Source organism: Peromyscus californicus, unplaced genomic scaffold (assembly GCF_007827085.1).
Source record: "Peromyscus californicus insignis strain IS unplaced genomic scaffold, ASM782708v3 Scaffold_8__1_contigs__length_139910024, whole genome shotgun sequence".
Taxonomy (NCBI): domain Eukaryota; kingdom Metazoa; phylum Chordata; class Mammalia; order Rodentia; family Cricetidae; genus Peromyscus; species Peromyscus californicus.
Genome location: NW_026294606.1, coordinates 15,193,859 through 15,210,908, shown reverse-complemented (window position 1 = coordinate 15,210,908; position 17,050 = coordinate 15,193,859). Strand labels below are relative to the sequence as shown.

The window sequence follows — 17,050 nt, the reverse complement described above, 5'->3', positions numbered from 1 at the left end:
GGAAAATAAAAAAAAAAAGAGAAGTTTATTTTCTGATGTGAAAAACAAGAATAAACATCCATTGATAAACATATAAAATCTGATAAACGTGGAATTGACTGTTTTCTTGCTTACAAACCCTGATGGCACAGCCATACCTAGACAGGAATATCCCCTTTGCCTTGAAGGCTTTGACACATAGGACATTAGTATCATTAGTTTGGTGCCCAAACAACTGTCTTGTGAGGGTTAGCAAAGTTACACCAAAATCCAAAGCAAGACTTCCCAGGACAAGGAAACAAGGCTGATTGGTACCTTGAGTTCCTGCAGCTGGTCCGGCTCATAGAGTTTGGGGGACAATGCCTGAGCCAGGAAGGCATCCAGCTCCTGACGCCGCAGAATGCGAGCTCCGGGCCACTGCACCATATACCTGGTGAGGAATAAAATGAGAGTGGAATGACTGGAGCTGTTAGCCAGGACTTGGAAAAACTGAGGTTCTCAGTAAATCTGGAATGGTGCAACCCGGGAAATAGCCTTTGTATTCTCTTTCAGCCATTCTGTTTCTATGAGCCAATGCCAGCTGTAAAGTGCATACTTGATCAACATTCAGCATGCGAGAATGTTGTATTGTGTACAGTCATTAAAAACAAGGTGCTTTGCCAGACCTGGTGGCACATGCTTTATTCTCAGTATTTAGGAGGCAGGGGCAGGTGGTTCTCTGTGAGTTCAAGGCCAGCCTGGTCTACACAGAGAGTTCCAGGCCAGTCAGGGCTAGAGTGAGATCTGTCTCATTTGAATTGAGGGCTCCCCAGCAGAGGCTGAACATGGGAATGGTGCACGAAGTGTCTATGAGGAGGAGTTACTCAATGCACTTGAGAGCACCTTCACATTTGGAACATCCTGGTGTGGAAGGTTGAAGGGAATCAACTTCCACTAGGATAGATCTGTCAAGCAGCCAACAGCCTCCATCACTACAGAATACAACCCCAAGTAGCTTCTAGGAACTGGAATGGCTAACTGTAATAGTCATAAACCCTCAAGCCCACTAGTACTGATTCTGTACCCAACAAACCTTAAGAAGCACCAGATCAGGTTACTAGCTATCATTTAAAACAAAAACAAACAAACAAAGCTCCTGAAGACAGACTGCTTTGTGAGCGTTGGAGAACAATTCAAAGGAGTATGGAGAGTCATGATATGCAAAACAACACTCTTTCCACTTTTGCTGCTGAGTAGGCTTTCCAAGGCTTAAAACCAAGTTAACAAAACCAGGACCAGAGCTAGCTAGCATTCACCCATGGGAATGTACACTACGAGAAGGCATGGGTAGGTTCTAATGAGATTGATAAGCAAAGTGGAATTTCACATGCTCACTAAGAGGCAGACATTGGTCTATATATTTTACAGACAGGAACTTATCTATTGTCCTAGCAATTCTGAAGCTGAAATAAGTCTTCCTATATCAAAGATGAGGAAACTGAGAGACAGAGAGACATACACTTCATGGTACAATTATGTAGCATAAGTAGATGGGCAATTAAATTTCCTTGTGAAGGATACTATTTCTACTGCACTTAAATAAAAGTGAATTCAACTATCAATATTTGTACTGACAAAACTTACATCCTTTGGCTAGAAATGGTGGTGCACTCCTTTAATCCCAGCACTGAGGCAGAGGCAGGTGGATCTATGTGAGTTGAGGCTAGCCTGGTCTACATGAGGAATTCCAAGCCAGACAGTTATAGTGAGATCCTGTCTCAAATAAATAATTAGATAAATATTACATATCTTGCAACTAAGTGCCAGAAGTCATACAAAATGATCCCACTGAGGTTCAATAAGCTTAATGGAAAAAAACAAGTATATGTGACAAAAGTCCCAACTATTGACTAATAAAAATATTGTTGTAGATATTATGATCAATATCTACATATCTATAATACACAATATTCTTTTCCTTAAATAACCACGGTTTATGTTCCTCTCTTTTCTTCATGTTATCACTTACATACTTCTACTCCTTTATTAATAGCTCTATTTATTTGTAGCACTATATATATAAGTATACAAACTTCCCTGTACTGTGTCTGTCCCTTTCTGAGCCTGCAGGCTCCAATGGCATTGGCACATTTCCAATGTCCTACAGCCTCACTCCCCTGTTCAACTCCTTTCATCTCTTCGATGCAAACTCTGACCTGTGAGCACTAGCTTCTCAGACTCCACCCTGTCTCTAGGTTCCTTTTACAATTTTGGATCAGAGAAAGTTGGCAGTCATAGTTCCCAATTGTTTTCTGTTTTTCTGGAAGGAGACTCAGAACTCAGCATAGCTGGAGGAATCCATGTCCCTGTTGGTCAAAGTGTGCATTTCCTGTCCTTGCCCTTCTATTTGGTTACCTATAGCTCTTCTCAGATAGAGACAGATGAAGAAAACATATTTATGAAAGAAAGGAAGGATCAGAGCCCACAGATAACAGAAATAGCAACTCACTCTGGGGGATCTCATTTATTCAGTGTTTCTTATCTGCATGTTTAGAATGTTTTCAAATACTAATTTATCTAAGAAATTTTTGGTGTCTTTTCTATGCAATTAATTGGGCAGCGTATAAAAGGTAGAGGCAGGAGGATCTCTGTTCCAGCCAGCCAGGACTACATAGCAAGTTATAGGCTAGCCAGAGTTATATACTGAGACCCCTGTCTCAAAAAACAAACAACAAACAAAAACATATTTGGTGAGTTTGTAGCAATGGACTTGAAAGAGCTGTTTACATCATCCCCTTCTCTGTTCTACCACAGAGGCTAAGGGGCAGTCTAGACTGTTCCCGCCCGCGCCTTCAAAGGCTTGTCTGCCCTCTACATGGGAATTGGGGAAAAGGTGGTTTGACATCATCCTGAGGACACACCTGGCACAGTCTGAAGTATCTCCAAACACAGCCAGCTGGCTGAAGCCTTGCTATGGGGCCTTGGCCCTTTCCTCCTTGAAAAATACTCATGTATATGTGGTTGGCTGTTTGGTTTTTTGAACTAAGATCTTACTTCGTAGACCAGGGTGGCCTTGAACTGTTCACCCTCCTCCTCTAGCCTCTCCTAGTGCTGGGATTACAAGTGTACATCAACACACGCAGCCTCCTCCTTTATATTTCATACTGACGTATGAACACTTAACTTAAGCCCAGCCTGTATCTATTTGTCTGAGGTCTTATCTCTTCACTTTCAAAGAAGCTCTTCTTGGATTTAGTTTGTGTGTAGCACGACAACAAACCTTCCAGTCTTCTCCCCATACCACACAACATCAACTTCTGCTCACATTCCTTGTTTCCTCATCTCTGGTTCCTGGATTCTAGAGACTGCACCAACAAGGCTCCCTATCTACCCTACCTGCTGCCCTACTATGACACTCACAACATGGTAACGCCCAATGTGACCGTTCCCAGGGGTGCAGACTAAGAACACTGGCAAAAGCTGTCTCTGGAGAATGGGAGAATGCCACACCATCTCTGTGGTTCTCTGTCGAAGTCAGGGATAAATGATGATCTACATGGGGAGGCAGAGGCCAGAGAGATACTTGTGTTCCTCCACCTCACCATGCCCATGGCCCACTCTTCCTTATGGGGTCAAAAGAATAAACAGTCAAGACATAAAACTATCATCAGTCCAGGAAGCATGAAGTTGTCCATTAGGCAGACAAAATGTGAATGTCACTCCTCATCCATAACCAACAAATGTGGCTGTGTGCTGCCCAGAAGTGACCACAGATTATATATCACATAGGGTCCAGTGTGCTACCTAGGACAAGTGTTGACAGTGGACAAGTCACATGTTACACATCATTTTATACTTGGAACAAAGACTATAAACTGACTGTACTTGACACAAACCTAGACATACCTAGGAGAGAGACTCTCAACTGAAGAATAGCACCCATCAGATTGGCCTGTGAGGATGTGTATGATTGGGGGTGAGGGATGGAGTTCTTGTTTGCTAATTAATGTAGGTCCCAGGACACTGTGAGTGGTACCATCCCTGAAGAAGTGAGTCTAGGCTGTTTAAGAAATGCAGCTGAGCAAGCCCGTAGGCCGAGCTCCTGCTTCAGTTCCTGTCTCCAGTCTGCTGTAGTTTCCCTTGATGACTATAAACTATAAGCCAGAAAACCTTCCTCCCTCAAATTGCTGCTTTAAGTCTTGGTGTTTACCATAGTTTACCATAGCAACAGAGAAATGACTAGAACAATAACCAAATCCACTTTTGCTCATGATCACAAAGTGCACATATTTTCTCTCTCTCTCTCTCTCTCTCTCTCTCTCTCTCTCTCTCTCTCTCTCTCTCTCTCTTTCTCTCTCTCTCTCTCTCTGTATGTATGTATGTATGCGTGCAGTGTAGAGGTTGTGCACAATACGAGCACACATACATTCACACAATGACATAGTATTTACAAGCTATGTGTTTGCAAATATACCCATAAATGCACTCTACAGTATAAATATTTGTTGCATTTATGCAACCTACATCCCTAGACTATACATACAAACACAGATCTAAGACAAATCTTAACAGACAGCACAATTCCTATATAGGAAGCTTGTCATTTTTCCAGAAGACTTTGAACATCATGACTGTGCCCCTGCTCTGTAGCAGCCCTTAGTCCCATGGACAGTCACGCACCGTAAGACGCAGCAGAGCACCATGAGGTGAGTGGGCACATTGGCGGGGTTGAGCATGGCTGGGGTATCGGACCTCATGCAGGCCAGGAAGGCCCTCATCCGGCGGTTCTTGTCCTCCACCGCCTTGCCCAGCCAAAGCCTCTTCAGGTTAGGGCAGGTCCACTCCCGGAAGGCCAGCGCTTCCACTAGTTCTGGGGTCTGAGGAGACTTCCCCTTGTAAGCTGCCCATTCCTTAATGATCACTGGCGAGACTGCAGAGGAAAAACACAGAGAGGCTCATTGCAGCTTGCTCACTAGCCCTCCAGCCTGCACCAAAACAACCTGCTCTAGCACCAGGCCTCAGGACTGGCCTTCCTCAGAGAATGAGGCCTTCTTTCTTTAGCAAGCTTCTAAGCATAGGGTTTCTCTGACCCTCTGTACTGTGGTTAACAGCTCACTTAGATCTTCAGTCAGGCCACACATAAATTTTTTCTCAGACAGATCAAGACTTGATTTCCCATTTGCTGAATGTATAGACCACAGATGTTAGATTTGTTGCTACTTTAAATCTATTAGGAATTTTAGTGCTAACAATGGATGGAATACACAAAAATATGGGATTCTCTGGTAATCCAATCTATCTACCCAAATTAGGCACTCTCTTTTTCTCTATAAATACTTCCACAAGTCAGATCTGAGAAGCCATTTACATTTTGCAACAACTTTACTTAAGGATTTCTATCTGAACAGGAAGTAAGCACTACACGGTGGCCAGTACGACCATGGAGAAGGAACATTCCAACTTCTGAATCCCAGATGATGGCAGAACACAGCAATTATCTTCAGCAGGACTTAAGACTGTGCAAAGTTCTCCAAAACTTCATTGTGAAAGATGCAAATTGTTCTAAATGCACGTTACAGACAATGACCTCACATCCAGGATTTCATCACTGCTGGAGTCAATTCTTACAAACACAGAAACATGACATAGTCCCACAGTCTTCAAAGACAACACCAAGGGATAGCTACAAGAGGGGCAATCCAAAGACAATCCAGCCTGCAATCTGCAAGTTGAGATTCCTCAGTTCTACTGAGATAACAATCAGACGATGAGATCTGAGTGTGTATTTCACAAGCAACAAGCAGCGAACTCCAGAAACAGAGCAGGGCCTGTATGCAAGGCTCCCCCGGGCTTGACAACCAGGACAGGGCTAAGGATAGCCTACCAAATAACCTTACCCCTAGATTCAGTTCTCTAATGAAATACCTAGGGCTGTGGAGACTCAGAAGACTCCAAAATTGTGGGAGAATCACCTAAGTAACTGGCCGACCTCCAGTTCCACTGAGTCTAAATATAGTCGGGTGATATGATGATCTCTTCAAATACAATAAAAACTGCTAGGAATTAGGTACCGGGAGGTACAATGTATCAGTAACAGGAAAATATGCTTGAACACATTTCAATCTCAACACGTAAGCTAACAGGGTCACATATGGGAACATGGCAGGCACACCTTCAGGGAGAGCTCCAGGCAGGGCCCCTGTGGCATGCAGGCCAGCAAGTCCAGCAGGGGTACAAGTGCAGACAGTCATTGAAATGTCCCTTTTACAAGAAGTACTGCTGTCATGAGGCAAATTCCCTTCATTTACATTTCTTAGATGGAAATATAAGTATTAACACGTTTAAGGATATCTAATATTGAATAGTGTTAGACAGATGGCTGAGACAACTTAAAATGCTTACTTGACAGCTTATCAACTCAGAACAGACACTCTCTCTATATATATCAATATATACTTTTTGTTTTTATTGAATATTTTAGGTGTCAAGAAAATCAGTAAAACTGCCATCAGCAAGCAGGGCCTGTCCGTGGACGCACAATCTAAGACATCACCACATTCCACCTGGTTCCCACTGAGCTCCAGCACAGCTCAGATCCCCAAAGCTTCTCCAGCTGTGCCAGCATCAGAACATATATAATCACCACCACCCCACCACCATCACCACCACCCCACCCCCCACGCAACCATTTTGGAAGCCCATTCCTCTCCCTGCCTCTTCCCTCCTGTGTCCACCACAAAGGACACCTAGTACTGCGAGGAAAAGGCAGGCCAGGGCCCTTCAAACTGAGCTTGACCAGATTCCCACATCTGTGACAATGTTCATTTGTTCGTTCATGCGCACTCTCTCCCCCTACACCCTATACACACAAACGCACGCACGCACGCGCACACACACACACACACACACACACACACACACACACAAAATCCACAAACACACTCTGCTCACAGCGTGCATTTTAGTGCATCATAAAAGACAGATTTCCTGTGTTTAGAGTCCTTTGGGGTTTTCTTAAAAGAGGCATTCTAATTCATCTCTTTGTTGTACTTCTTTCCCTTTCCTCAGCTGTTTTTAGTCTATCTTTAATGATTTTTTTTAGCACACGTTCTGTTTTATTTATTTGGGGGACCAGATCTCAGTATGTACATGTCTTAGTAACAAGCAATTGTTTTACTCGATGGTGTTTTGTGCACATTCTAGGCACTGCCTGCCTAGTGCCCATAGAGGCAGTTCCTCCAGCATCAGGACCCTGACAACTTTCTGCCTAGGGCTCTGATGGCCAGCAGTGTCCGGAATTTGCCTCATCTGATGATACATTATGGACCCTACACCTTGGGGATCCCATGGGTACAGAGGGTACCAGGCAAGATCACAGATGCAGAAGGGCTGGGTGAGGAGGCTTAAGGCCTCTCACACAGCACTAAGCACTTGGTCATCCACCTGCAATGCTCATGATAAGCACAGTTCACACCTAATAGGTGCAATAAACACACAAAAGGCAGCAGTGTTCAGGATTTGTTTTGTTTTTCCCAGATGTTCAGATGTTGTTAAATAGTTCAGTATGTGGAGACCTTTTGAATACATCACTACTCAACAGCTGTGCAATCGCTGGCCAATCACTAAACACAGCTAGTGAGTACTTCATATGTCAGGCATGGGGGGACAAAAGAGACAGTTTCGGCAACAAGTGAAGCACACGTGCCTTAGCTTCTCAGCCCTGGCCTGGTTCCAGGGCTAAGGAAAAGGGCCGAAACCCTGCTATGCAACAAAACACTAATTAGTAACATAAAAAGCACCTAGCACTCTCACCATGAAGGGAAAACTGTGTATCATAGCTTATACTATGTCAAATTTATGATTATACTTATATTGATTACAATACATTAAATTTTAACATAACATTTTATTAATTCCTTTTGAAAACTCCATATAATACATTTTCACCCACTGTATTTCACCACAGCATATTTACCCACCACTACTCCTAGATCTACCCTTAGCCCTGTAAGTTCATTTTAAATAACAGACTAAAGAGGGGGCGGGGCACTGGGTTGCCACAGGGGCACTGTCTGGCCTGGGGATAGGGTGTGCATCAGTGGTAGGACCACTGCAGAAGTCACACTCATGCTGCACTTTCAGGACAGAGAAAGATTACCCAAGAACTATGATCTGTCAGCTCAACAAACATGAATGTCACCTTTCCTACCACAGCAAAGCCACTGCTTCTAGAAGGAGCCCACTTCTAGAAGGTGATCGAGCGTATCTTTCTGACCCTACCCTAAACCATACTTTACCTTAGCAAAACCAGTTCTAGGAGATCAAGTGTTCATGGAAGTGGAAGCTCAATTTCTAATACACTTACTTTATAGAAAGTACACCCTCCAATGCGATTCGGGGCCATACAACACTGCCCCACTCAAGCTGTCCATAAAAACCCAGTGTTTGCCATCAGATGTCAATCATGCCCTTGTATCATGCCTAATATACGACCTCTAAACATTCCGGGCATCTATCCCCTGCCCAAGAGCAATAGGCACAGTCCACTTTGTAGAGCAGTGTCTACTGGCTGGTAGTGGCTGCCTCTACAGCCCGGTGCCACAGAAGTACCATGTCAGGGGCAGCTGCAGCATGCCACACCACCTCTACAAGGGGGGGAAAGATGCAGCAAGAGGAGCAGCTTCCAAACTTGTGACCTGTGTGCATACACATGTGCACTGAGGAGAGGCGCTGCTGCCCCTGAGATTGTTCAGGAGAAACTATGTAAACAGCTTCACCTCAGGATAGAAAGAAAAACTGCATACTATGAAATCTGTTCTTTCCTCCTCATGGATGTTGCCCACTCCCAACACCAATGAGTGGAAGGCAGACAGGAGCACACCACTCTAGTTCCCTACTCTGAGCACTTCCACATCCTCAAAGGGGAATGAATGAAGAGTCTTTTCTTAAAACTTTCATTTCTGGAGAGATGGTGCTCAGTAGGCCACAGTTCACAGGCAGGCACACTAGCAAAGACAGGGAGATGAGTGCTGCTCAGTCCTCTTTCTCCTCAGGCATGTGGCTCCTGGCATTTTAGAAACTCAAAAAGCCACTTAGGAAATAATAATCAATTCAAAAGAATCATCCTACAGACTAGTGGTGGTGATGATCCTGAGTAACTACTTGTGTTGGTTAATTTGAAGTCTGTAAGAAAACTGTCTGTGCTAGTACTGGAAAGCTGTACAGAAAAAAGAAATTCAGAGTGATCTGTAAACAGGCTTCATAGAAACCATGGGAATGTCTGGGTGAGGGAGCACACAGGCCTATAATCTCATATCTGGGGCTGAGGCAGGAAAACGATTAAGTTCAAGGCCAGCTTAGGCTACACAGCAAGATTCTTTCTCAGTAAAAACAACACAGATAAAGCTAGAGGGACATAAAAGCAACTCTAATTCTGAAATGCATCAAAAATATTCTCATATTTCCCCACCCCAGCATTTAGGTATGTGCATGATGCCCCCACACCCTCTTCCAGAAGCTCATCTACTTTTTTTTCCTTTCTGCTTGGCAGTTCTGGGACTCAAACCTGGGCCTGGGCTATTGCTAAGCTACACTGTCCCTGCCTCTACATTTCATTCTTTAATAAGGCTAGTTCCTTTGCATCATTCTGAGATATTAGGGAAGGCTTCATATATACAGGAAACATCAGCAAGAAAACAATGGCTAATTTAATAAAATGGATGGTATTTGCTCTGTTTTATTTGAGACAAGGTCTCATTGTGTAGTCCAGGCTAGCCAGGAATTGACTATGGAAGCTCATGACACGACTCAGCCTTCTGAGCTAGGATTACAGATATGTGCTACCACACACAGCTCAAGTGTATCATGGTGAATGCATTCATCCAGCTTTATATTCTGAATAATGCACTTTGCAGTTGTAGTAAAGGCTCCTCATCCCCCTTTCTGTTGCTGAAACCTGCATTTTACTCTCATGCCTCAAATCATTTAACCTTTCCCATCAGTCAGTCCTTGGAGAACACCAGTGACTGGGGATAACTGAGAGGCCACAGGTAAACAGGCTCAGGAGGGCAGCAGAGTCACAAAGCTTCCTGACCAGCAGGGGTGAACCAGGAAGCTCCAGAGCTTTACCTTTTCAAAGGGAAAACTTAAGACAGGAGATGTGGCTTCAGCTCCTGCTACTACTTAGGCAACAGAAACAGGGCTCCTGCCTCCATGACAGCAGGGGCACTAAGCCTATCCTCAGTGTGGGTGCCCGCCCTGGATCCACCAACAGGGATCAGAATTTCACTGAAAAACTTGCAATCAGCAAAGGCCCTTAAGTTTATAAGAATGAACTACGTCATCGCTACACAAGATGAGTACACTATTACTGGGTTACATCCCCAGACCTCCCTGGAGAATTTCCTTTGTTTTTAAATTTTAAAAAGTGTGTGTCTGTCTGTCTGTCTGTCTGCAAACATATAATAGTCAGAGAACAAACTGTCAGGAGTCAATTCTCTCCTTCTACTATGTGGACTCCAGGAATCAAACTTAGGTCATCAAGCTTGGCAGCAAGCTTCCTTACCTGTGACCATCTCACTGGCTTGCTTTCTGATGAATTTCTTAAAAGCAAAATTACAGAGTCAAGGCATAAATGGAGAGAAATAGGAAGTGAACTAACAGTACAGTGCAATGGCTCTGAAAAGGCTGGTCTGTTTTGTTTTTTTCTTTTTCTTTTCGTCTTCATCTTTTGCAGTGCTGAGATTAAAGTCAGTCAGGGCCTCCCTCACAGGTGCTAGGCAAGTGTTCTCCCATTCGGCCACACTCCAAGCCAAGGCTGAAATGTTTAAAGTGACTGATATCCCAGTTTAAATTAATTTTAGGTAAATGAACCTTAAGCAAAACACTCAAAGACTAAGAATAAATTATGAACATGTCCACATGCCTTAATCACAGGACTATATTTACAAATGGGTATATGGGTATAGTATTTTTAAATAAGACATAAGATTTCTTTATACACTTTGGATAGTTCTCTCTGCTAATAAGGCCATCTTGACAAATTTTTATTGCCCTGGTGACCACTGACAGGCGCTTAGCCCTATGTATTCTGAGGTACTCTGCACCATCTAGAGTCTACCCACATGGTCGTACATGGAAAGAACCATCCTGCAAGGATCTGCCCTCACAGGACACTTTTGTGGCTTATGGCTCTCCTTCCATTTATCAATAATATCATGTACACTACGGGTCATTCATGAGTGGGACTGAAATCCAGTCATGGCTTCATCATGGCAAATAAGTGCTCCTGAGTAACCTTGCTAGGCGCTTCATGGCAGCACAACGCTTACTTTCCTGGCTTGTTCAGAGCCTTGGGAAGTGGCAGCAGTTACCTGACACTAGAACATACAGCCAGCAATTAGCTATTGCAGATAATGAAGCCCCATCTGATGCTCAGGGTAGTCAGTACTCAGTTGGGTAAAACTCAACAGACAGGCTGTAAAAGAGACACTTTCAAGCACACACTGTAGGCATTAGGAGACTGTGCCAGCCATACACACACTAAGTTCTCATACACTTTGAACCAGAGAAGAAGATTCAGGCTCACAACGTTCAAGGGATGATAAAGACAGCAGTGTCTCTGCTGAGGGCTGGGAATCCAATGAGACTGTTCTTTGGTGGGAAGGAATTACTGTCATAAAAAGTGATGCTTCTGGTGGTAGTGTTTTCTGTTAGTTTGGTTTTTAGAGACAGGGCTTCACTATATACTCCGAGTTGGCCTGAAACTTAGATAGGCCAGGTTGGCTGCATACTTGAGGTAACTTCCCACTTCTGCCCCTGAGTGCTGGGACTACAGATAGGCATCACCACACTGGGCCTATAAAAAAAGATTTTTTAAAGACTTGTCAAAAAAAAATGCAGTAAGAGTTTTTGTTTTGGGGGGGGTGGGGCAGGGAGGCTGGAGTGATGGCCCAGCAGTTAAGAGCACTGGCTGCTCTTCCAGGACCCTGGTTCAATTCCCAGCACCCACATGAAGGCTTACAACTGTCTGTAACTCCAATTCCAGGGGAGCTGGCATCCTCACACAGACATACATGTAGGTAAAACACCAATGCACATAAAAATAAATAAATCTTAAAAAAAAAAAAAAGACTTGTCTATCCACTCTCTTCCTCTCTTCCCCTGTGAATTAACTGATACAGAAAGCAAGAAATCTATTCCATTTTAAGAGTTCTCCACAGAAGTCTAGATTCCAAACTGGTGGCTCATAAAAATCTTCCCTCATATTTACAATACTAAAGTCCTTCAATATTAAACACTAACAATCAAAGTTACATTATCATTTCCACTCAGAACGTTTCTATTTATGTTAGCACAGTAATAATACATTTCTCCAAACATCTGAAATTCTAGGGGCCTCATTAACTAACTACACAGCATCTGCAGGGACCCTTTCTTTACCACACAAAGGCCTCATCTGTTGTGGAGTCTACACACAGCTATCCCACATATCTTTCTACACAGCAGCAGCACTGACCCCAAACCTTGAATGACCCTCTTACTCCTATACAAAGATTGAAAACAAGGAGCACAAACACGAGGAGGGGATGTCCTGGCACTGAGCTTTCAAAGAACCTCTAAAATACTAAAAGAATTCGTGTATCCACCTCAATGAATCATAACCATGCATTGGTATCAATCACTCGCTCGTTTTTTTTTGTTTGTTGTTTTGTTTTGTTTTTTTAAGATGAGGTTTCTCCGTGTAACCCTGGCTGTTCTGGAACTCTCTTCATAGAACAGGCTGGTCTCAAACTCAGAGAGCCACCTGCCTGCCTCTGCCTCTGCTGGAATTAAAGGCATGTACCACCACCACCCGGCCATTCATTCATTCTGTGATTGCCTGTTAGACACTCCTCTAGGAGTCACACACTCAGAAGTAAGACATGTTGACAGAACTGATTTCAAACACTTCTACCTAAGCACAAAACCACAGCTAACAAGAGGCTAGCTCACTGTTGTGTGAGGAGAAGCCCTTCGCTCCAAAGCCCACCTGGCTGGTCCCACTCTTTGGCACAGTGTTACTTGGTTCCTTTTCCCAAACCAAGCCCAAACACTCTGTCATCCATACTCCTCCTGCCCTTTCCAGGAACAGTGGCTCCAAGGAATGGACGGACACCTCCTACCTCTTCAGTCTGCGTCCAGACACTGGCTCCATATTTACACTTGTTTCTACTCTCTAGCACATACATTTTCTCTCTAGAGATCCTTTCTCATGGGGGGCGGGGGTGGGTGGGGGAGAGCCAAAGGATTTAATTTTCTAACTTCATAAAGGAAGAAGTAGGAAGAAGGAAGGAAGGAGGCAGCCACAGTCACATCCTAAAGTGAGGGCCTGTCTGTCATTTCAGCTGTGTCTAAAGAGAAGAAGACCTGAGGAACAGTTTGCCACCTCCAATCTGTACGTTCTTCCATGTTCCTTTCTCTCCCAAACAGGCCAGCAGCCTGCACACCTGAGATACGTGCATGAGTCACTTCATACTTCCTTACTCCAATCTTTCCTTTCCTTGATGGCTTATTCCATGGGATTTCCAAGGCTGCTTGGAACAAGGTTAGAGGCAGGCAGGCATCTAAGGAAAAGGCTTTTGTGGCCCCTAACATCCCCCATTCCTCATGTACTTTGCACATCAGCTTTGCAAAAGACTTGTCCTTGCTGCCTACAGACTTGCAGCAGGACGTAAGAGGTCAAGATTGCTCTTTGAGTATCTCTGGCATGGCAGCACACCATGACACTGAGCGGAAGAAGTCAGGCACACCAGTTCTGTGGGATGGCATATGGTTACTGGGAACTCTTTAAACAGTAGCCCTGTTTTTGAAAACATAAGCAAATAAACAAAAGCACATCTACTGAGAAGCCAGTCCAGTCCTTTGGCCCCAGGAATCCTCAGCCTTTTGGCACAGAAAGGTAGAGAGCAGAAGGGCTAGTATCACATCTGCCAACTACAGAAAAGGAAAACAAGGCACTTGTTTTAAAGCCTTACAGGTTCTAACTTTGGCACAAGAACAACAAAAAGAAAATTTAAGAATCTATTGAATTTAAACCAGGTGTTTTGGCTCATAACCTGTCATCCCAGACTTCAGGATGCTGAGGCAGGAGGGCAGTCTGTGAGTTCAGGCCAGATTCTGTAGATTGAGCTTAAAGTCTCCGTGCTCAGAATTACAGTTAGTCAGGGAGCGACGACCATGTGTCACGACCTGGTGAGGCTAGTGAGGCTAACATTTGCTCACCACAGCCAGAGCCACAACCAAAGGTTCCTGCTCGAGAGACTATTCCAGGAATTTATGAATTCATAACATTCTGATTTTAGACTCGATGTTTTAAAGATAAATTCTGTACTTCCTAGCATATAGTGATTTTTGTTTTTTGAGATAGGGTTTCTCTGTGTAACCCTGGCTATTCTGGAACTCGCTCTGTAGACCAGGCTGGCCTTGAACTCAGAGATCCGCCTGCCTCTGCCTCCCAAGTGCTGGGATTTTAGGCAGGCGCCACCACCGCCCGGCACATGAAGTGGTTTGTGCGTTCTTAAATTAGCAGATAAAAGTGTCAGGAAGAAAAGGCGGCTTTCCCCAAAATATGACCCATGCCTCAGGAAGGGCAATGCTGTGGACCTCAACTTTGACCAGCATTCCTAACAGTCCTTCCCAGTGTCCACCCTTTAAGTTGATGAGCTGAAGTGGTTGTACCCAGGTAAATCATGGTAGTCCTGAGGTGAGTCCACTATGAGATCTGTTTGTTCTCCAGAACTCCGAGGGGCTGGAAAGCACAGATCTGTGCCTCATGAGCATAGAGCAGATACATATGCATCTTGAGTATAAAACTGGGTAACTACAGAGAGTGATGGCCATCCAAGATGTTTTCAGAGCCATATCAAGTTTAACATGGAAACCTGCTGTTTCATTCTTTTACCAGATAAACATCATTACTAAAACAGTACCAAGTGTGGCTTCTCCTCCTGTTCTGAGGGTTCTACCCTGGACTACCGCCCCGAGAACAGCCCACCTCCTACACAAGGAGGGTCTCAGGCAACTCAGCCATGGTTCTTCTAAGGCTTTAGAAAATGCACAAGAGATTACGAGGTACCGAGGGAAACAAACAATGGATTGTTACAGTACATACATTCTGGTGGAAGTCTGTTCTTTCTAAAAGCAAGTCTCTCAGTTTTCTTTCTGCTTTCTGCCAAACTAAACAGGACTCCGTAAACATACTGACGAACTGGCCTATAGAGCAGGGCGGCCGGAGGCAGGTCTTTGTTGGCTTCATCTTCAATAGAAACAGCAATTTTGATTTCACCCTTTGCATGGAAGAAAGCAGAATAATATTGCACATTTTTCATGTTGAATTTACAAGAAACTCACAGCAATATACTGCATCATCTCCATTAATGATATAGCTATTCTATTCCAAGTCAGTGGCTTTACAACTTGCCTACAGTGAGATGTTTAGGAGAGTTCCCTGGCAGTCTGTGATCCAAATGTATGTCCAGAGACTCAATATTAATCCTATATTACTTTATGTTTAACCCAAAAACCAAGAACAAAAGAAAACCACATAGATGAGCCAAAGTCTTTTAAACATTCTACACAGATAACACCAGACAACAAATACAGAAGAAAGCATGAAGAATCTACAACTTTTATTCATGGATCAAGATGGTCAGATGTAATAAAATTTGTTAATTTTCAATGACCTGTACAAAATCAAAGGAATGAAGTATTCTGAAATGAAAGTCATATTTTACCAAGCTTTTCCATAAAAAGTGACTCCACGTTAAAAATGATCTCCCTAAGAGAGCTCTTCTTTAAACATGCCCTCCGCCTTCCCCCAGTGCAATAGCAGGTGCTTACCATAGGTCTCAGCATGTTCGAGCCACAGACAGCTGATAGGACAGAAAATGAAAGCATTCCACCCCCAACTCAGGTCCCAACATGGCAAGACCTTCATCTGACTCAAGAATATGCCACCAAGAGACAAACGACTGTAGTGTTCAGCAGCTTAGGCTGTTGCCAAACTTCTACTGCATGGCATCACAATACATCAAAATATTCAAGGAATTTTATTTATGTATATTTGTAACAAAACACACACATGACCTTCAATGCCTGTTAAACATTATTTGTAAGTTCTCTTAATAACAACCTTGTATATTTGCTCTTTCACACAAATTTCAAAATTGCTTTTCTCCTTATCCTCTTCACTAATCCAGTAGTCAAACGTTCTCAACATTACTATGAACTTCACATTACTGCAAAAGTCCCAGCCTTGACAATTGCATATCATGGCTATTCAGCTCACAAGAAATAGTATGCACTGTAGTCTAAACTGTCCCCTATACTGAAAAATCTTAAGTAGCATTTTTAAATTAAAAGAGAGTTAAGTTTACTGTTCCCAACCCTGGACATTCTGTCAATCTTCCCCTGAAATTTGTAAGAACAGAAGAAAGCTATTAGTACTATCTGCACTCTTCTCATGGATCTACCCAACTGCATCAAGGTCGGCAGCACGGATGCAGAAGGTAGCTCCAGTGTCCCTTACATCTCAAACAGTCTCACAAGGAAAGAGTGCCATCTCTATACATGTTCTTTTGAAAATTGTCTTTTAAAATTTTGAGCTCTTAACTATACCAAAAACAAAACTTGCATTTTGCATAATTTTTGGTGATTCTCTAAAATGTTTGTCTTACAAGCACAACCTGACCACTGCTATTCATGCACGCATATTAAACAGTAAGACGAGACTTGGAGGCAGTGACAACTAAAAAATCAATGAATTAAGAGTTGAGTTATAGCATTAGCTAAATATTCTCTGTGTTTGGATGAGTTGGCCAACAGTTCACCTCATGAGAACTATCAAATAGGAAGGAGCCTTTCGCATTTACTGACTCCATTTTACAAGCCACAAATGGATTGCAGAAAATAGGGGTGGGGGTGGGGGTGGGGTGAGGGGGGGTGGAGAATAGGGGCCATGTAATGAAGAAAATATGTTGATAATAAGATATTAATAAACCAATTCTTTATGACAAATTTGTCACTAAAGTGACCTGTGCCAACATGAAGACCA

At 43.4% G+C, this 17,050-nt stretch overlaps 1 protein-coding gene across 3 annotated transcripts in view; it reads right to left on the bottom strand.

The window, feature by feature from the left end:
* Fam120a (family with sequence similarity 120A) overlaps positions 1 to 17,050 on the bottom strand; it is a 105,619-nt gene that overhangs the window by 19,038 nt on the left and 69,531 nt on the right. For all 3 annotated transcript variants that reach the window (XM_052728173.1, XM_052728176.1, XM_052728175.1), the window contains exons 10-12: positions 15,110 to 15,284; positions 4,639 to 4,888; positions 295 to 409 (exon numbers count right to left, since the gene is read on the bottom strand). In XM_052728173.1, the coding sequence (XP_052584133.1) occupies positions 295 to 409; positions 4,639 to 4,888; positions 15,110 to 15,284 (540 nt within the window). The remainder of the gene's footprint in view (positions 1 to 294; positions 410 to 4,638; positions 4,889 to 15,109; positions 15,285 to 17,050) is intronic.